Source organism: Salvelinus namaycush, chromosome 4 (genome assembly GCF_016432855.1).
Source record: "Salvelinus namaycush isolate Seneca chromosome 4, SaNama_1.0, whole genome shotgun sequence".
NCBI lineage: Eukaryota > Metazoa > Chordata > Actinopteri > Salmoniformes > Salmonidae > Salvelinus > Salvelinus namaycush.
In genome coordinates, this window is record NC_052310.1 from 57,270,980 (window position 1) to 57,293,139 (window position 22,160).

General features: G+C 40.1%; 1 protein-coding gene across 1 annotated transcript in view; it reads left to right on the forward strand.

The window, feature by feature from the left end:
- The window catches only part of LOC120045932 (CUB and sushi domain-containing protein 1-like), a 346,822-nt gene that overhangs the window by 32,965 nt on the left and 291,697 nt on the right, over positions 1-22,160 (forward strand). The window contains exon 3 of the mRNA XM_038990858.1: positions 18,339-18,451. Within this exon, the coding sequence (XP_038846786.1) occupies positions 18,339-18,451 (113 nt within the window). The remainder of the gene's footprint in view (positions 1-18,338; positions 18,452-22,160) is intronic.

Genomic DNA, 22,160 nt, shown 5'->3' on the forward strand with positions numbered 1-22,160 from the left:
TCAGGCCTTCATGTTCGAATTGCTGCAAAGAAGCCAATACTAAAGGACACCAATAATAAGAAGAGACTTGCTTGGGCCAAGAAACAAGAGCAATGGACATTAGACCAGTGGAAATCTGTCCTTTGCTCTGATGCGTCCGCTGTCATGTGCCTTTTCCTGAGGAATGGCTTCCATCTGGCCTCTCCCATAAAGATCTGATTGGTGGAGTGCTGCAGAGATGGTTGTCCTTCTGGAAGATTCTCCCATTTCCACAGAGGAACTCTGGAGCTTTGTCAGAGTGATCATTGGGTTCTTGGTCACCTCCCTGACCAAGGCCCTTCTCCCATTATTGGCCGAGCAGTGGTTCCAATCTTCTTCCTTTTAAGAAGGATGGAGGCCACTGTGTTCCTGAGGACATTCAATGCTGCATACATTTTCTGGTACCCTTACTCAGATCTATGCCTCGAAAAAATCTTGACTCGGAGCTCTACGGACAGTTTCTTCAACCTCATGGCTTGGTTTTTGCTCTGACATGCACTGTCAACTGTGGGACCTTATACAGACAGGTGTGTGCCTTTCCAAATCATGTCCAATCAATTGAATTTAGCACAGGTGGACTTCAATCAAGTTGTAGTAACATCTCAAGGATGATCAATGGCAACAGGATGCACTTGAGCTCAATTTCGAGTCTCATAGCAAAAGGTCTGAATATTTATGTATTAAGTTATTTCTGTTTTTTATTTCTAAAAACCTGTTTTCGCTTCGTCATTATTGCATATTGTGTGTAGATTGAGGAGTTTTTTATTTATTTAATCAATTTTAGAATAAGGCTGTCATGCTTTGTCATGATGAGGTATTGTGTGTAGATTGATGAGAAAAAAACAATGTAATACATTTTTGAATAAGGCTGGTACGTAACAAAATGTGTAAAAAGTCAAGGGGTCTGAATTCTTTCCGAATGCACTGTACAGTGGGGCAAAAAAGTATTTAGTCAGCCACCAATTGTGCAAGTTCTCTCACTTAAAAAGATGAGAGAGGCCTGTAATTTTCATCATAGGTACACTTCAACTATGACAGACAAAATGAGAAAAAAAAAAATCCAGATAATCACATTGTAGGATTTTTAATGAATTTATTTGCAAATTATGGTGGAAAATAAGTATTTGGTCAATAACAAAAGTTTATCTCAATACTTTGTTATATACCCTTTGTTGGCAATGACAGAGGTCAAACGTTTTCTGTAAGTCTTCACAAGGTTTTCACACACTGTTGCTGGTATTTTGGCCCATTCCTCCATGCAGATCTCCTCTAGAGCAGTGATGTTTTGGGGCTGTTGCTGGGCAACACGGACTGTCAACTCCCTCCAAAGATCTTCTATGGGGTTGAAATCTGGAGACTGGCTAGGCCACTCCAGGACCTTGAAATGCTTCTTACGAAGCCACTCCTTCGTTGCCCGGGCGGTGTGTTTGGGATCATTGTCATGCTGAAAGACCCAACCACGTTTCATCTTCAATGCCCTTGCTGATGGAAGGAGGTTTTCACTAAAAATCTCACGATACATGGCCCCATTCATTCTTTCCTTTACACGGATCAGTCGTCCTGGTCCCTTTGCAGAAAAACAGCCCCAAAGCATGATGTTTCCACCCCCATGCTTCACAGTAGGTATGGTGTTCTTTGGATGCAACTCAGCATTCTTTGTCCTCCAAACACGACGAGTTGAGTTTTTACCAAAAAGTTCTATTTTGGTTTCATCTGACCATATGACATTCTCCCAATCTTCTTCTGGATCATCCAAATGCTCTCTAGCAAACTTCAGACGGGCCTGGACATGTACTGGCTTAAGCAGGGGGACACGTCTGGCACTGCAGGATTTGAGTCCCTGGCGGCGTAGTGTGTTACTGATGGTAGGCTTTGTTACTTTGGTCCCAGCTCTCTGCAGGTCATTCACTAGGTCCCCCCGTGTGGTTCTGGGATTTTTGCTCACCGTTCTTGTGATCATTTTGACCCCACGGGGTGAGATCTTGCGTGGAGCCCCAGATCGAGGGAGATTATCAGTGGTCTTGTATGTCTTCCATTTCCTAATAATTGCTCCCACAGTTGATTTCTTCAAACCAAGCTGCTTACCTATTGCAGATTGTCTTCCCAGCCTGGTGCAGGTCTACAATTTTGTTTCTGGTGTCCTTTGACAGCTCTTTGGTCTTGGCCATAGTGGAGTTTGGAGTGTGACTGTTTGAGGTTGTGGACAGGTGTCTTTTATACTGATAACAAGTTCAAACAGGTGCCATTAATACAGGTAACGAGTGGAGGACAGAGGAGCCTCTTAAAGAAGAAGTTACAGGTCTGTGAGAGCCAGAAATCTTGCTTGTTTGTAGGTGACCAAATACTTATTTTCCACCATAATTTGCAAATAAATTCATAAAAAATCCTACAATGTGATTTTCTGGATTTTTTTTTCTCATTTTGTCTGTCATAGTTGAAGTGTTTTTTTGTTGCACTGAGCAATTTGGTACGCCACCTTATATGATGCCAGTAGTGCTCGCTGGTTTACTGAAGTAGCATTCACAAAGCGGGACGATTGTTGGCAATATTCGGCACGTTTTCGCTGAAAAAACTCAAGCGGCTTATCAGCGTGATTGGGGTGTAATGTCTTTAAGTGACGCCTTAATTTATTTGGCTTCATGCTGTCCGCTGCCAACATTTTTAGACACAGTAAACATACCGGTCTTTCCTCGTCTCCCACTGTAGTCACAGTGAAGCCAAGCGCTACATACGCGTCGTCATATTTCCTCGTCTTAGCTTTCGGGAGACTTACGTTTGTCTCATTATCTCCTATCTCTCTATGCCTTTCTTTTCATCCCTGTTAAATATTTTTCCATGGTGTCTCTGAAGGGTTTGTTATCTGCACTTCATATATCCTGCTCTGTGCTGTGTGCTCTTGTTCAGTGCAAAAAAAAACTACTCCCTGCGGCAAAAAAAAGCATGTTCCCCGGGGTCCCCTGGCGCGCCCCACTATTTGAGAAGGACTGACCTAACTCAATAGGTTGCTGGTCACAAACCTGTGTGTCTTATGTTTTGGTTGAGGTAACTCTAGTTGGCAGGTGTTACTACAAAATACTACAGTCATATCAGCAAAAACACTACAGTAAATACTACAGTATACTACAGTAGTTCGTCCCTTAAAAGTTGCAGCGTACTGTGACGCAGCTTGCATGGTGCCGCAGAATTCTATGATACGTTATTTAAGTGTGAACCACTGGTACCATTAATGCTAGTTAGTGCTAGTTTGACCACCAGAGGGCATCTTTGAGAAGCATTTGATAGCCTTCAATAGTGGCTGTACTAGAGAATTTAAAACCTTTTTTTGTAAGAACATAGTATATATATGGGACTGATTTTAAGACATGTTGCTTAATTAGTTTGATTAATATTATGGTGTTTCTATTTCAAGAAAAATGAAAAAATATGGCGCTGTACAACTTGACGGTCAGGAGTAGGCTATTTAGCTAAGACTCCCTGTGTTGTGCGGGCACTAAGAGCATAACATTTCTACACCCTAATCGTATAATTGTAGTCTAACCAATACCCAAACGGAGATTCAGTGAAAATAAAAATCTCATTGATTTATCAAACCAGTCCCCATGCTTGTCTCAGAGAAGCGCGAAGCAGTGCTAAAATAGTTGTAGGCTATTGCTTCAAATCCTATTGCTTCTAACTTCAATATGCTCTTTAAATTAATAAGACCTACACCACTTTTAACCTTTCAGTGATACCCATCCCGGATCCGGGATCCTCCTCATCAAAAAAGCTGACTAGCATAGCCTAGCCTAACGGGACAGGGATATCATATAATATAATTTTCATGAAATCACAAGTCCAATACAGCAAATGAAAGATAAACAATTTGTGAATCCAGCCATCATTTCCGATTTTTAAAATGTTTTACAGCGAAAACACAATATGTATTTATATTAGCTAACCACAATAGCCAAACACACAACCGCATATTTTCACCATGTTTCCACCGCATAGGTAGCTTTCACAAAACCGACAAAATAGAGATATAATTAGTCACTAACCAAGAAACAACTTCATCAGATGACAGTCTTATAACATGTTATGCAATACATTTATGTTTTGTTCGAAAATGTGCATATTTGATGTATAAATCATAGTTTTACATTGCAGCCACCATCAAAAATAGCATCAAAGCAGACAGAATAATTACAGAGAGCAACGTGAAATACATAAATACTCATCATAAAACATTTATGAAAAATACATGGTGTACAGCAAATGAAAGATAAACATCTTGTGAATCCAGCCAATATTTCCGATTTTTTAAGTGTTTTACAGCGAAAACACTATGTATTTATATTCGCTTACCACAATAGCCAAACACACAACCGCATTTATTCACCGCAAAGGTAGCTTTCGCAAAAACCAGCAATAAATATAAAATGAATCACTAACCTTTGGACAACTTCATCAGATGACAGTCTTATAACATCAAGTTATACAATACATTTATGTTTTGTTCGAAAATGTGCATATTTAGAGCTGCAAATCGTGGTTATACATTGTGAATACGTAGCAACATTTTCCCAGAATGTCCGGAGATATTTTGGACACTCACCTAATCTGACCAAAGAACTCATCATAAACTTTACATAAAAATACTTGTTGTGTGGCAAATGAAAGATACACTGGTCCTTAATGCAACCGCTGTGTTAGATTTTTAAAAATAACTTTACTACAACATACAAAATACATTATTGTGAGACAGCGCTCACATATTCTCCGCCCTGTTGGATTCTACATATTCCACAGAAATACGAAATAACATCATAAATGTTTTCTTACTTTTGCTGAGCTTCCATCAGAATGTTGTACAAGGAGTCCTTGGTCCAGAATAAATCGTTGTTTGGTTTTAGAATGTCCATTTCTTCTGTCGAATTCGCGCCACAATGCTAGCCAAGGTTGCTAACATTCCCATCCTCTCTTGGCGCAAAGAACGGAAAACTCCAAAGTCCCAATAAACGTTGAATAAACTGATAAAACTCGGTTGAAAAAACCTACTTTATGATGTTTTTCTAATATGTATCAAATAAAATCAGAGCCGGAGATATTCGCTGTGTATACCGAACGCTTTTAAGAAGACAATGTGGAGCTCCTTCGCGCGCCTTGGAAAACTGACAAAATGGCAGACCTGTCACTCCAAAAGCTCTTGTTCGACCTCAGATCAAGCTAGACACCCCATTCCACCTTCCACTGCCTGTTGACATCTAGTGGAAGGCGTATGAAGTGCATGTATATCGATAAATAAAAGCCAGTTGAATAGGCAGGCCCTGAAACAGAGCCTCGTTTTCAGATTTTTCACTTCCTGTTTGGAAGTTTGCTGCCAAATGAGTTCTGTTTTACTCACAGATATAATTCAAACAGTTTTAGAAACTTGAGAGTGTTTTCTATCCAATAGTAATAATAATATGCATATTGTATGATCTAGAATAGAGTACGAGGCAGTTTAATTTGGGTACGATTTGAAAGTGAAAACAGTGCCCCCTATTGACAAGAAGTTTTAACAGCACATTACTCAACACTAGTGAGACTCATGTCACTTACGGTAGGCCTACAGTATATCGAAAAATATGGCGTGACTCTACGCAAATAATTACATATAGAAGATTCTAAATTAAATCAGAAAGCCGTCTCATGGGTCTCCCGGTGGCGGCCGGCACGGGTATCGAACCTGCATCTGTTTGCACTGCGGGAGCCCCCATCCACTCCGGAGTCCGCATCCACAAATGATCAAAATACAGAGAGGTGTTGGTAAATATATATTGTCCTGCTAATAGCCCATAATGGGCTATTATGATAATGTACATGGTGTCCAGGTCAGGATAATCAAAATACTTCTTTAAAGACTATCAGAAAGAATGTTGGTACTTATTTATTTTGATCCAAAGCCATGAATGAGGGAGTCACTCAGCTTTATGTAGGTGCCGGCATATTTTGGAGGTAATTTAGTTTTCAAAAAAACGAAAGTGAGAGATTGTAATCTGAATTAAGGCCAAAATAATAAAGGCTAAAACATTTATTTCTGTTTTTAGAGGGAGAAAAAAGCTGGGCCAATTGTGCACCGCCCTATGTGACTCACAATGTCGGATGTGATACATAATAATAATTTTTGTGGTATTATTTGTTTTGTCTTTTCTGGTGGATTAAACTGAAATTGCAACCAATCAGGTTGTGATACAGCCAATCTAACTTAGAAATACATTTGAAGATAGAATTCTCCCCCTACCTTCCTTCTAGGCAAGTCTATTGTCCAGCTACCTGCTAATAGCCATAATGGCTCTGTACAATGTGACCGTGTGTGTTTGAAAGAGTATTTTCCAGTAAGCAACAATTTGTTTACCTTCATTAGACAACTTTGTTCCAATATTTCTGTAGTTCAGTGATATTTATTCCCATAGTAATCCGTTATGGATCCATAACTAAATAAACATCGGCATTTTGAAAGAGTATTTTTATAATTTTTTTATTAACGAAAGCATAAAGATGCCATTATTAGTTACGTTGTTTTAGTTTGAACGTGCAGACTGGCACTAAGAACAGCGGGAATGTTTTCCAAGTCAGCTCCATTATTAGTGCAATGGCCCTGAAAGTGTTGCTCTGTGCTACCCAGTGTGGCGGGGTGGTGGTCCACCCCCCTCCCCCATGGGCTACGTCCGTCTTCTGTGCGCAGCTCTGTGGCCCATCCCATACCCCCTGCCCTCGTGCCTTGAACCTAGCGCGCTTTCAGTGGATACAGCTGGAGAACTGCAAGGCAATCCCATTGTGCGCCACTTGGGAGCCATGACCAATATGACCAATATATATTGTCCTGCTAATAACTGTCACGATCGTCGTCTGGAGAAGGAGAGGAGGACCAACTAGCTTCCTTCATTGGAGGCCTCGTGCCATAACTCCTCACTGGAGGTTTCGTGCCATTGATCCTCACTGGAGGCTTCGTGCCATGGATTATCACTGGAGGCTTCGTGCCATGGATCATCACTGGAGGCTTCGTGCCATGGATCATCACTGGAGGCTTCTTGCCATGGATCATCACTGGAGTCTTCGTGCCATGGATCATCACTGGAGTGGAGAGACACCCAGGAGGCCAGGCTCTGGGAGAAGGCATGCAGGAGACATGCAGGAGGCCTTGTCCTTGGCCGAGGCACCGGATGCACTGGACCGTGAAGGCACACTGGCGGTCTCGAGCGCAGAGCTAGCACCACTCGTCCTGGCTGGATCCCCCCTGTAGCCCGGCAAGTGCGGGGAGTTGGAACAGGCCGCACTGGGCTGTGCTGGCGAACTGGGGACACCGTGCGTAGGGCTGGTGCAGTATACCCCGGGCCGAGGAGACGCACTGGAGACCAGTTGCGCTGAGCCGGCATCATCCCTCCTGGCTCGATGCCCACTCTAGCCTGGCCGATTCGAGGAACTGCGATGTAGCGCACCGGGCTATGCGTGCGCACTGGGGACACCTTGCACTTCCCCACATAACACGGTGCCTGCCCAGTCACTCTCTCGCCACGGTAAGCACGGGGAGTTGGCTCAGGTCTCCTACCTGAGTCCGCCAATCTCCCCGTGTGCCCCCACCCCCAAAAAAATCTGGGGCTCTTGTGCCCGTTACCTCACGCCAATTCCTCGTAGTGTCGCCGCTCCGCTTTTGCTGCCTCCAGCTCCTTTTTCGGACGGCGATACTCTCCTGGCTGTGCCCATGGTCCTTTGTCGTCCAAAATCTCCCATGTCCAGGAGTCCATGTTCCCACGCTGCTTGGTCCTTTGTTGGTGGATGGTTCTGTCATGATCGTCGTCTGGAGAAGGAGAGGAGGACCAAGGTACAGCGTGGTAAGTGTTCATTATTTTAATTAAAATATGAAACACTTGACAAAACAACAAAAACGATAAACGAACAGTCCTGTAAGGTGAACACACAAAACAGAAAACAACCACCCACAAACACAGGTGGGAACAGGCTACCTAAGTATGATTCTCAATCAGAGACAACGATAGACAGCTGCCTCTGATTGAGAACCATACCAGGCCAAACACATAGAAATACAAAACAAGGACAACATAGAACACCAGACATAGAATGCCCACCCAAACTCACGCCCTGACCAACCAAAATAGAGACATAAAAAGGATCTCTAAGGTCAGGGCGTGCCAATAACAGGGTTAATAATGTATCTGTGAGAATATCCAAGGGGCTTTTATATAATTCTAAATGAAAAATAATAATAAATCGCTTTGTTTAAAAAATAACAATATTTTGGATAGGATTTTGTATTCAAATTACATAAAATGAGCGAGAAAAAGGCCATTCTTGAACATGGGGTGAGACAATGTTACTAATTTGTAAATAAAGCCAGTTTGTTATTTAGAATTATGTATTTCTGTTTTAGAGGGAGAGAAACCAAAAACCAGTAGTCATCTCATGGGTCTCCCAGTCGAGGCCGGCACAGGTATTGAATCAGCATCTATAGCAACACAGCTTGCACTGCTATGCAGTGTCTTTGACCATTGCGCCACTCAGGCATTGTACAACGTGACCAGTCGGGATTGGGCTACAGTACTACAGTAAAATCAAAATAATCCTAACAAAATATAATAATAAAAACCTTAGTCTAACAACAGTTTTAGTAAGTAATACTGAAGTCGTGCACAGTTATCCATTTCTATTTAGGTTTATGTCACCCATTCATTGTCAGTTAGAGACACAGTATGACCCAGAAGCCTAATCAGTGCTCTAACTACCCCTTGCGCTGGTCTGGAGCAATGAAGTGGTGACGCAGGGTACCGTACTAAACCACAAATGACCTAAACCACGAAGTCCCGCAGCATTATCACAAAACTTTTAGTGGAGCAACCACAGTACAGTCATGTATGCATAAAACTACAGTAAATACTACCATATACTACAGTCATGTCCACAAAAACACTACAGTAAATACTACCGTATACTACAGTCATGACCGCAAAAACACTACAGTGAATACTATAGTATACTACAGTCATGTCCACAAGAACACTTCAGTGAATACTACATTCAAGTCCGCAAAAACACTACAGTGAATACTATATTATAGAAATATAGAAATACTAATATATTTTGACCATAGTATACTATAGTCTACAGTTTATGACATTGTTTTTAATGGTTTGTCAGATAATGCATTTTATCCCCACAGAGACTATTTCAGATATTTTTCAGGTAGTGCGTGAGGGGTGGCATAATGTGAACATTCTCCTGCCCTACTTTAGATTTGAGTGAAAATTGCTTGGAGCACTAGATTATAAAAACAGACAATGCAGACAGACAGGCATTGCTTTAGTGCTTTGTATTTAGTCACCTGTAATGCTTTGTATTTAGTCACTTATAGGCTTAGTGTTTCTTATCATTTGATAAAAACACTAACATGTTTGGTTATTCTACCCTAATGTATGCTATGCTGAACGTGTTGGGAGTGTCGATAAGCCACAAACTCACACCACTTTACTTTAACAATTTGAATTATGCTTTTCTATATGCTAAAGGTCTTGCTATCAATCATGCTCATCATGGAAAAACAAACATCCAAGATAGCACACTATTACACTCTTAGAAAAAAAGGTATTATCTAGAACCTAAAAGGGTTCTTCGGCTGTTCCCATAGGAGAACCGTTTGAATAACTCTTTTGGGTTCCATGTAGTGTATGCCTTTGTATCCGTATGGATCAGAAGTCACGGTTCAGTCACCTGAATTCTGTGCAAAAGTGCTGGGGGGGTTGCAGAGAGTACCACTGTCAGGGAATTGAATTCTGTAACAGAACAGAGTCTGTGTTTGACTCCTATGATTGATGCAGTTGTACTGTGAGTCAAGGAGAGCCAAGGCTTGCTGAGCCATGTGATGGATATACCAATATATTTTGACTACACCGTTGGTGGGCTCCAATAACCTGCTCACCTTTTTGCAGGATGACAAATGGTAGAGCTGGTGTCCATTTCATGATTCACTATACTATATATATTGGGGTGTATTTCTAAGACAGTTGCTTGAGTCCATGGTGTGGCAAAACACACTACATGACCAAAAGTATGTGGACACCTGCTCGTCGAACATCTCATTCCAAAATCATGGGCATTAATATGGAATTGGTCCCCCCTTTGCTGCTATAACAGCCTCCACTCTTCTGGGAAGGCTTTGCACTAGATGTTGGAACATTAGTGAGGTCGGGCACTGATGTTGAGTAATTAGGTTGGGCTCATAGTCTGCATTCCAATTCATCCCAAAGGTGTTCGATGCGGTTGAGGTCAGGGCTCTGTGCAGGCCAGTCAAGTTCTTCCACACCGATCTCGACAAACCGTTTCTGTATGGACCTCGCTTTGTGCACTGGGGCATTGTCATGCTGAAACAGGAAAGGGCCTTCCCCAAACTGTTGCCACAAAGTTGGAAGCACAGAATCGTCTAGAATGTCATTGTATGCTGTAGCATTAAGATTTCCCTTTACTGGAACTAAGGAGCCTGAACCATGAAAAACAGCCCCAGGCAATTATTCCTTGGCATTATGCATTGGGGCAGGTAGCGTTCTCCTGGCATCTGCCAAACCCAGATGCGTCTGTTAGACTGCCAGATCGTGAAGCGTGATACATCACTCCAGAGAACACGTTTCTCCTGCTCCAGAGCTTTACACCACTATAGCCCACGCTTGGCATTGCACATGGTGATCTTAGGCTTGTGTGCGGCTGCTCAACCATGGAGACCCATTTCATGAAGCTCCCGACAATTAGTTATTGTGCTGATGTTGTTTCCAGAGGCAGTTTGGAACTTGGTAGTGACTGTCGCAACCAAGGACAGATACGCGCTTCTGCACTCGGTGGTCCCATTCTGTGAGCTTGTGTGGCCTACCACTTCACGGCTGAGCTGTTGTTGCTCCTAGACGTTTCCACTTCACAGTAACGGCACTAACAGTTGACCAGGGCAGCTCTAGCAGGGCAGAAATTTGACAAACTCACTTGTTGGAAAGGTGGCATCCTATGACGGTGCCACGTTGAAAGTCACTGAGCTCTTCAGTAAGGCCATTCTACTGCCAATGTTTGTCTATAGCGATTGCATGGCTGTGTGCTCGATTTAATACACCTGTCAGCAACGGGTGTGGCTAAAATAGCCGAATCCACTAATTTGAAGGGGTGTCCACAAACTTTTGTTTATATAGCGTTCAAACATAGTTATTGCTTGTTTTGTCTAGTGTTGTTTCCAAACACCTTGCAGCTTGAGGGTATTGAAACACAAAATGAGATGACTTAGACTTCATTGTACTAGAGTGAATGCTGTAGAGTGAATACTATAGAGTGAATACAGATGGATCTCAGAAATAATGAGAATAAAAATCCTCAAACAATACACTGGTTGATAATCTAGAATCAGCTCTGTATCAGTGACTGAGGTGTTGAACCCATTGTCAACTACTGAAATATCTCTATTCACAAACCAGGCACAAAGATAATCCCAGAAACAGAATAACCCAGGACTGAGAATGATACATCAGGCAACTTGAAACTGCAATATGAAATCACAGTATACTTTTTCTATGACTGTCATTGTTCAGTCCAGAGGTTGACAAAGTCAGAAAACTAAACCTCTTCTAAGACAGCCAATGATATTTTTTTGCATGGCGAAGCATCCCTCATGGAAAACTCTTGAAGTGAAATGTTGTAATATGAATAGGGCCGAGGGAACTGCACTGTTCTCCTTACCTTAGAACTGAAACTGAAATGCTTGACATTATACCTCTGAGGCCCCCACAGAGTTACAGTATTACAGTCGAGACCAATTTACTTAAAACAATGATTTGAGGAATTGAAAGAGTTGAACGGCAAAGCCTAAGCGGAACCGATTTCTCAGATACTTGATAATTGACGAAGCAATCCTACATCTATGACATGGTAATGCTGCTCACCATTCACTTAAAATACATTAGTGACACACAGTGGTTCCTCATTTAAATGTTGCGTCATACTGCATAATTGCGTGCGTTATGCTTTGGTTTGTTGTGGTATGCTTCGGTTTATTTTCAGAGCTTGACATTAATGCTCATTTAACCACCAGAGGGCATCTTTGAGCACATCTACTTGATTATGCAATATTATGGTGTTTCTCTTCCAAGAAAAACGAAAATGCATTTTACAGTAGCCTATGTAGGCCTATAGCCTACTGTACCTAAAACATCTGTTGGTTCAAGTCCTTCAAAAATAGAAACATGGGCAGAATATTGTATAAAATATTTCTATGGTTAAAGCTCTATCGATGGTCATTTCAATTCAAATGTAACTCATTCCATTCTTGTTCCAGGAAAATATGTCGCCATACAACATGACAGGAAAAATTTTAGTTTACCGGACATTTGAAAAATTTACCAGAGCCATATGCATTGGATGCCCACCATCTTGTCGCGTAAAGGCAACTCCAAAAGCCCGCGAAGGTTGTGTAATATGAGCATGAGACTCACATGCTCTAGAAAATATATAATGCTATTATTTTCTATTGGTATCATGATGAAGATGCTCTCAATGTAAGACACTACGCCTGCTAAGTTTCAAAATATAACTCTTTATATGTTAATTGTAGTTATATTTCATTATATTCTTAGCCTACTATAAAATATGTGTGTTGACTGTGATCAGGGTAGCCAAAGTGTGTCTTGTCTGTTTAATGAACAAAATAACTATTGATTTAATGTGCATGGCGCAGCCGTATACAGTAGGCTGCACAGACCAGTAACATAATTAAACGTATGTTTTATTCGGACCTGCCTAAAACAAATTAATAATGGATTTCTTTGTGATGGTGTATTCAATGGATTTATTAAAATAGATAATAATGTATGTTGAGAGAGCGTGCAACCTGAGCATGCATAACTACCTGGCCTGCTGCGTGGAAATATAGGAAAGTGCTTTTTTAACATCCATTACGAATGATAATACAGTATATTCAAACTATAGTTCCTCACAGTAAGCTATTTGAAAAATCTTTCAACAATCAATCCCACTTTCTCGGTATGAAAGAGCACTTCCTTCCCAAATGTACAGTTGCATCTTGTTAAGAATCAGTAGCAGACGAGTACAGTGGTTGGTCTCATTGGACACGTTGTGTGACAGACTGACCTATTGTCAATAACAGACAGAATCAACACTTCCTTTCCCCTGTTTCTCTCGATATTTGTCTTTTTACTTTGGATGTGGTGGTGTAGTATACCCCTGTAGTTACTTGGCTCTTAGGCTAAGTCTCATCACTAGCCAGACTCGATTCACAGTCGGAACAGTAACGCAATCAACTGTGCATGCAAATGAGCACATACACTGAATCAATCTGCACATACACCCAACCACGAACATGAGATCTCTCTTAACTAAACTGATGGAAGCGTTGTATGGGTGCACACTGGCCCCATTGATGACTTGTAAGGCAGACATTCAAAGACCAGCTCACCTAATCTTACAATCAGTGTTCACCAGTGAAATTATGCACACATCTCTCATTTACAGGAACCCTCATCACAGAATATAAAGGCAATTTCAGAGCTTCCAGCCTTTATTCCACACAAAGCATTGTTCTTTTGCTTGGAGTCCATTGAGGTACATTACAATTAAGCTCCAGATCAAGCAAATTAGAAAGGGAGGGAGTTCTAAGAAAGTAATTGGACACAATTGTCTTTATGACTAAGTGATCACTTAGTTACTTTTCCTAGTCATTTAAAAAAAAAAAATCAGCTCAAAAATCTGAACCTATAGAGAAAAGCCAGGATGTATGATCTTTGGACTTCTGTACCAATTTGCCTTTAAAGATGAATTGTCACAGTGATCAATAGAGATGACGTAAAAACCCTAAACTTTTAAAGTTATGTGTAGGTTTATAACAACAACAAAAAAGTTTTCATAAAAAAAGGACGCTCCATCGTCTGTGAATAACCTATTGCTATACTTCTGAAAATACTTTAGAAATTATCGTTAAAAGGGAGGGATAGAAGTCAAGGTGGATGAATCGTCTGTCAGTAAACAGATAGGCCTACAGTTACTCCAAAGACCTTGGAGTCATTGGAAATGGAGCTAAGTCCCATGTTCTCTCTGAGCTAATGCACACTGTGCTGACACCCTTGAAAGAGTAGCAGCATCATAACAACTCCACAGACTAGCTCTGTTATGGACTCTAATAAAAGCCTCTGACTGGTCTGGGAACTTACTGACAATATCATTTTTCAACACCAATCAGGCATCTCTTTGCAAACTGCAAACATGCATGCACTCAAAAAGTCCCAAACGTACGAATTAGAAGCCAAAGTTCAAATCCTAGCCATAAAGATGGTTGTATTTATTAACACAATCTATCCAACAATGGTATTGGTCAACAATGGTATGTATACACATTAGTTGGCCGTGCTGTACAGTATCAAGGCTCTAAGAATTCCATTCAGACATGTCAATTAGCCCTTTGTGAATGTTAGCAATGTATTTGTTGTACTTGGTTTTTGTACTTGATGGCTAAGTTATTCCCCAAGAGCTAAAAGCTGACAACATGAATCTAAGTCCTCACACCCATAACTGTCTCTAATTGCAGAGGTGCTGTTATGCCATGATCTAACAGTCTGTTGATTCTGAGAAAACCCTCACATTGTTTGCAACTTGCCACTCTTCCATTTGAAATAGAGTAACGGTTGAACACTAACCACTAATACAGTCTCTGTGACCAGACCCTGGCATTAGTCTTGCTATTATCATTACTTAGATTTTTTCGCTATTCCCCTTCTCCATTTTAACTGATTGAAAAACTAAAGAGAATACCCTGAATATTATTTCCTTCTAGTCCTCAGTTCCGGTGTGTTTATTCAAGGATTATCAATATAACAACAATCACCGTCTAATTAATTTTGTGCTTCCAAAGTATGGTGATGTGGCCATGGCAGTGTCAAAAGGAATTCTGTTTTCAGAGCTGTTGTCAGTGCAGCTGCTAATCAGGAGTTTTCATCTGTGAACAAGAGCTGCATTTACTCAAGGGTCTCGTCTTTGAGGTGACGGAGAAACCACTTATTTCATACGTTTTGACTCTTAGACAACTTTCCAAGTGATTTTCCAAGAGGAACTGAGAGTTAAACCAAACAATAATTCAATGTCAAGCAAGGATAAGGAGCCCATTCTCATTGAACAAAGCCATGGTATTTCGGCAAGTTGAAGCTGTTTAGGGTTGTATCCCTTTATTTTAAGCAATAGTTGAAAGATTAGTGTAATCTGTGTGGGTAGCTGGACAGGTAGGATGACGGACAGTGAAGGTGAACAGGTGGTCACGGGTCAGGTGACAGAGGAATGGATGAGACTGAGGCAGGAATTCCTTTAACCATAAAGTGGTATATTTACTGAGTAGTCTTTGCTGCATAACAAAGGAAACAGAATAACATGTATCCAATCACAAATCACATAGGATGCCACCTTTTAATCACAAAGATTAAATCATAACAATTACTCATTATTAACATAATTAGGTAATTCAGTTCAATAAGAAGTCAATAGGAATCATCCTTGAGTCATTTAGGCTCGTAACTATTCATCATAATCATGAGAAGACTAATACAAATAATTCAATCAGTGATCGGTTATTCAATCTATAATCTCCATCAGTTTGATATCAGAATGGACCAGTTCAGCAAACAATGACATTTCATATTTTACCCTTTCAAGTTTGTCTTCATATGTACATGTCATTTCATTACATATTAACCATATCGATTGCATAATTGGCCTGTGATGATCTGTAGGGGCGTGATCATTGACCATTTACATTACATAATAGGTTTGAAAGCGTGAGCTCCAAGCCGCACTCCGCGGTAATAACTATAAACAATAACTGATGGCCCGCTCTCCCGATCGCAACAGATAGTTCAGATGAAAGGTAACAGATTCGGTGGATTTACGTGGATTCATGGGGATTAGACGGAGTTAAGGTAGAGAAACGCTGCGAGATCGGGCGATGGCGATTTCCTCCTTTTAATGAGTTGAGATCTGTCGGACATTTCCACCTGACCCAATTAAAGCGCCCCTGGCCCAGCTGAGCAAGTGGCCACGAATTAAAGGATTCTTCCAGCAACTCCATGGGCCTTTTCTACAATAGTGTTGTCAATATAACATAAGGACATACATACTGTATATTGGTGGCAGAATACACAGATATTTTCTGTGGATTATACATAGATAAGGTAATAATAGCCTTAATATACAATAGCATGAAAGCTGACTGAAACCAATGTTATTGCCAGAGGTTTTCACAGGGACATCTCAAATGTCCACACAATCATCCTCAGTGTAAACAGTTTAGCACCTTTGTTTCTTTAGGCCATGTTGGTCATCTGTCCTCTGTGTGCATATGCTTGAAACATGTTTCTGCGCTGACACCTGTGTCTGGATTAGGTAGATCGTTTGGATTAGTGACAGGCCCATGAAGAATAGGTGGCTCACTGCATAGTGTATATTAATTAGCGTGGCATTTAAGAGATTATGACATATATCCTGACAATCTATTTTACTTGGTATTACCCAGTGTGTTGACAGCCATTGGTGAGCTAACAGAAGCTAACAGTAATAATACACTGAGGGTAGACCATTTTTTTTAGTTGTGGAAAAAATACAATATCTCTCACAGGTGAGTAAATCGAACTATTAGTGGTAAACATTACAGCGGCAGTTATTTGTTTTTGTGCCCAAGCAAGCCACTTCATTCATTGGATACAAATAGGTGTGTGTGTATGTGTGTGTGTGTGTGTGTGGAGGGTGGGGCGAAATAAATTATTCAGTGCAGTTGTCTCCTGTACCAACACAGAATGAAAGATTCACACGCTGCTCAAGTTTGAAATTAAATTAACACAAAATGGCTTGTTGAACAAAAGTAAGTGGGAAAATCACTGGACATAAAATGAATGATTGATTAAAGACCTGCCAGGCAGATTGATACTCTACTGCAAACAAGAAGTGCTTACATCATTCTGGGAACATGCTCCAGTAGTAGTACAGTATAGGAATGCCATTGGTGGCTACACTCTTAGAAAAATAGGTGCTATCTCCCCACAGGAGAAACTTTTGAAGAACCCTTTTTGGTTCCAGGTAGAACCCTTTTTTGGTTCCAGGTAGAACCCTTTTGAGTTCCACATAGAGCCCTTTACACAGATGGTTTTACATGGAACCCAAAATAGTTCTACCTGGAACCAAAACTGTTATCCTATTTTCTAAGAATGTAGGAAATATCTATAGTAAGCGTTTGATTTCAGTGACTAATATGATTCATATCAGCCTTTAGTAAGGGTGTCATTGAGAAAGGATTAAAAGCCTCCTTCTTGAAATTATTATTGGATAGACCTAATGGATCAGTGGTTTATTACCACTTTTTTTTTTACAGACTTTACAACTCTTGGTTTGATGAGTTGAAACAAGATTATAGGCTAACTAGTTAGCTTGTTTAATGGCAAAATATTGATATTCATAATATTGGTTACTAGGTGTTTGTACCTAAACGCTATTGTAACAAATTAACAATAATGCCTTTATTATCCAGTAAATATTATGCATTTGATTGGTACTCTGTTCAGTAACACTTTTTTGATTGTTAGAACTTAGCTACATCAGAAAATATCGACATTAGCTACAGAATATTCAGTTTACTTATCTTTGGCAGCCTCATGCTCTGATTGTTTGTGCATTAACAGGTCAACAAGATGCTGCCCGACTCTGGTTTAGCATTCACACCTAATGGACTGACATTTTGGCAGTAGAATCTGGTCAGTCTGAACTGGCTTTAGGAAATAGAAAGTTGTGAGTGCACATCACGCAGCGATACACATTTTGGGGAGCTTTATCTATAATTGAATGTGGACACTAGCGATGTAGGCGTACAGGGAAAATCAGTTGGGTTTATTTCTGTGTCACATCTGCACTGTTTCTGTGAGCTGCACTCTGTCCATGTGACACTATCTTATCTATGTGCTCTGAAACCAGAATGTGTTAGCATTAGATCCTAGTGAAGGCATACCCTGGTTCTTTGTTCCTGGGTCCTTGAGGCAGTCTAGCAATGCTATTGTCCTTCTGTTCTTGTTCCTTGCCATGCTTGTTATTGTGTGCCTGATGTCATTTCCTTTTCTGCTGGGTGTAAAGCATTTTACTTTTACGTCCTTTCTCTGAAAACTTAAAATCTGAGACAAAAGCACAGTACAAAACTGGGACCACTAACAATAATGTGAAGTACTTAAATATTTGATAACAATGACTAGATGTTATGTAACATTTCTCTCTCTTCGCAGGTTATCTGGCTTCATGTTGCCGTCGCCTATTGTGAGCACAGGGTCAATAATGGCCCTTTGGTTCACAACAGATTTTGCTGTGAGTGCACAAGGATTTAAAGCAATTTATGAAGGTGAGACCTATTATTATTGCATGTTTCTCTAATGAAAAGCCTGGCTGGATTGATGTATTATAGGGTTTAAAAATACTGAACATATTTGTGTTACCAAAATGGTAATTGTCTTACTATTGACTTGTTTCTCTACTATATATTGATTTCATTGGTTAAGTTGACAGTGGATTGTACTTGCATCACCAGAGTAGTTTGTTTGATTCCCTCATGGGCCACAAATAATCAATATAAAATATAAATGACTGTTATTTTTTATAGGGTCTGTGTCTGTGTCTTGAATCTGTGTCTGAAAATCTGCATATTATATTTCATATGAAAAAACACGGCTAAGTTCACTTAAATTGACAAAAACCACCCCAAAACGATCTTTTGGTATTTGTTTTTACAGCCGGTATGATACATTTAGCATACCGCATCATAACGGTTGTGTTTCTTTATTTTGAAGTTATGTATCTTTAAAACTTGATTGTTGACACGCAAAACATTTTGGGACTATATCAACAATGGACTAATGAAACAAAAAACCAAAGATAGTTCTTGGGTGGAGTTTTCCTTTAACATGCACCTCTTCAGGACCTCAATGTGTTACTGTTTAAGCTGTGTGCAGAGAGATGTGGCTACTGCTGTAGTTGTTATCTGCTTAGTACATGTTCCCATTTACGTTATTTTGGCATTATTTGCATGATTAAACCTGTGGTTGATAGCTGTGGCATTTCAAGGGAGTTCAGGTCAACTGTATCAAACTAGGGTCATTACAAAACTGTATAGTGTATTTTATAAAGTAAACAGCACAAATCACTTTGACCCAGCCAGGACAATACTGCATGTCATTTATTTTCCATGAAGTCTAAATATCACAGGAGTCTCAACTCACCCCCTTTGTAGGAAACATCTCTCAGGATGGCATACACTGTATGAGCCCTCTTGAGACACTGGGGCCTAGGCTATGAATGATGCACGAGCATGGCACTTTGCTCGTAAACCTTTCTAAAGATAAGCATGCTTTTTTCTTTGTTTTTTTCCCCCGGAACATTTTCATCCCTAGTGATTCAGAGTTGTGTTAGTGCTACAGGGTTGTGAGGGGATACCAAAACTCAATTCCCTAAATGTTTTCTAACGCAATATCAGTCTCATTTGGCGACAACACTTGTTCCTGGTTGTGACAATTCCTTTTATGGACAATGGTTTATTGTGTGTAGCGTGCGCTAGTTCTTGCTTTGAGTGATAAGAAAGAATGAACAATGATGGGCTTATCTAATGTTGGCTGTATCAGAAAACTTTCTCCTGATATCTTAGCACTGACTACTGATATCTTTGTACTAACCACTGCCTCAGAATGAATTACAGCTACTGTATGTTGTATGTTACAGCATGAATAAGGTTGGCAATATTGCGTTATATTGCGTTCTCTACATGTGTTTTATTCATCCACATAGAAGAAGAATTGTCACTTTTGCATTCTAGGAAAATGTCACATCTTCTTTTATTATGCGTTAGTGGCTGGCCTCTCAGAACATGAATAGCTAATCCATCAGGGTAATGGCGTTTAATAAGGGTGTTTTGTCTAAGCCGACAAAGATTGATTTTCCATGTAACCATTGGAGTCTAAATGAAATTGACTGCAGATTTTGTCTGGGATTTTAGAGAATTTTGATACAGGCCAGGATTTCATTGATAAAAGTGTCACAACCATTGTTATGATGATGGGTGTTGCTGGACCCCTAGAGTGTTAATAGTATTGATGGTAACAACATTTCCTTTGGTAGCATTGTTTTTTCATTTTCAGTTTATTGCAGTTGAGATTGAGATATGATGTTATCCAACTATGCAACCTGCAGGTTTTCCCAGCAGCCCTTAGATTGTGATTTATGGGCCATTACACTTGACTAATTGTAGCTAATCTATTTGCCTGTCTTGATTGGCACAGCAGTGTGCGAGATGGATAAATATCCTAGCAGCGTATTTACCTCCACAGATGCTCTCAGGAATCAGAAATAGCTATGTTTGCAAATTGATTTACTGTTGATGAAGCTAAATGAGTACAAAAAGACAAAAAGACAAATAAGCATATTATTATAAAAACCAATATTGCATCATAGTGATCCCATTTTAATTCAATCATTGTCACTAACATTTCATTAAGTATATTTCTTTAGACCTTTATTGGAAAGATTTTAATAAAAAATTATAAGTACAAAATCCTGCAGCAGATAATGGACAATTCCAGCAGGGTGCTGTTCCAACATATAGTGAAACCTTCAAATGGAGCCTGGTCCATCAAGTAGGATGAGAGTCCAACCGATATTTAACCAAGCCTTGAAGATTCAGAATAGTGCTTTACGCCAAGAATCAGCTTTATATGAAATAATTGGGCTACTATGTTTTATGAAACAATGAAACATATATTTTAGAGATCTACGGTAGCATGCAAATATGCTATTTTATTCAGCCTTTCAGTCGTAAGGCTCTATGGGGACACACGTAAAGTGTGTTCAATTACAATCCAAGAAGAGTAACAACAATAATCTTAGAAGTGGCGTCTCTCATATTAGATCAGTGGAAAAATAGTAACTTTCCTCAAAGGACCTTTGAACACATTACTTTGAGAAAATGCATGGGAGCCACCCAGGTGTGAAACAAGCTGTACTAGATTGTACAGAGAAAGTGCCCATGAACAACCAACGCCTCTTTCCGATTTGTTAGAGGTATTGCTCCCCATAGTACTAACTGCAACCACCAAGATGCCATCTTCAAAGCACTAAAGTTGGCACACTGGAAGGATTTAAATCCCTGTGCCACTTTTAATCATTCCTTTCAAGTCTCTTGTTAAGGGATATCTTTAACTTTCTTGCACAGCGCAACATGAAGACGTTTCAAAATCAACCGTAAGACATATCTGAATATTATTTGATGGAACTATTATCTGAGACAAAATAGAATTAGAAAACAACTAAATAAGAGAGAATTACAACCAACCAGCAGAGGATGCATATAGCTCATGTTTTAAATGACAAGAAAATTGTACAGCGGTATCAAAGTGTTTATCTTATGTTAAACTGCCAAAAGGTAAAGCCTTTAACAAACCATCATGTTGCTTTGCAGTTAGCGCTGTATGCATGTGAATGCACTGGTGTGCGGTGTGTGTAAATCTGTGCATTTTTGGAGGCATGAAAAAGTGGGATGTGCTGCAGCAGTTAAGCTTAGGTACACAATCACACATCTTTTTTGTTGGTTTCAGATTCCACTGAACAAGAGTCAAACACTCAGCATTCTTTGCCCCATTCCACCATGTTAAGTATTAATCATTATTTCGGTCCTGCAATTTTCACTTGGGATTAATTCTCAACAGGATCCTACACTGAGCAAAAATATAAACACAACATGTAAAGTGTTGGTCCCATGTTTCATGAGCTGAAATAAAAGATCCCAGACGTTTTAAATAAGCACAAAAAGCGTATTTCTCTAAAACAAAAATGTGTTTACATCCCTGTCAGTGAGCATTTTTCCTTAGCCAAGATTAAACAGCATGATCATTACATAGGTGCACCTTGTGCTGGGGACAATAAAAGACCAGTGTAAAATCTGCAGTTTTGTCACACAACACAATGCCACAGATGTCTCAAGTTTTGATGGAGTGTGCAATTGGCATGCTGACAGCATGAATGTCCACCAGAGCTGTTGCCAAAGAATTTCATGTTAATTTCTCTAC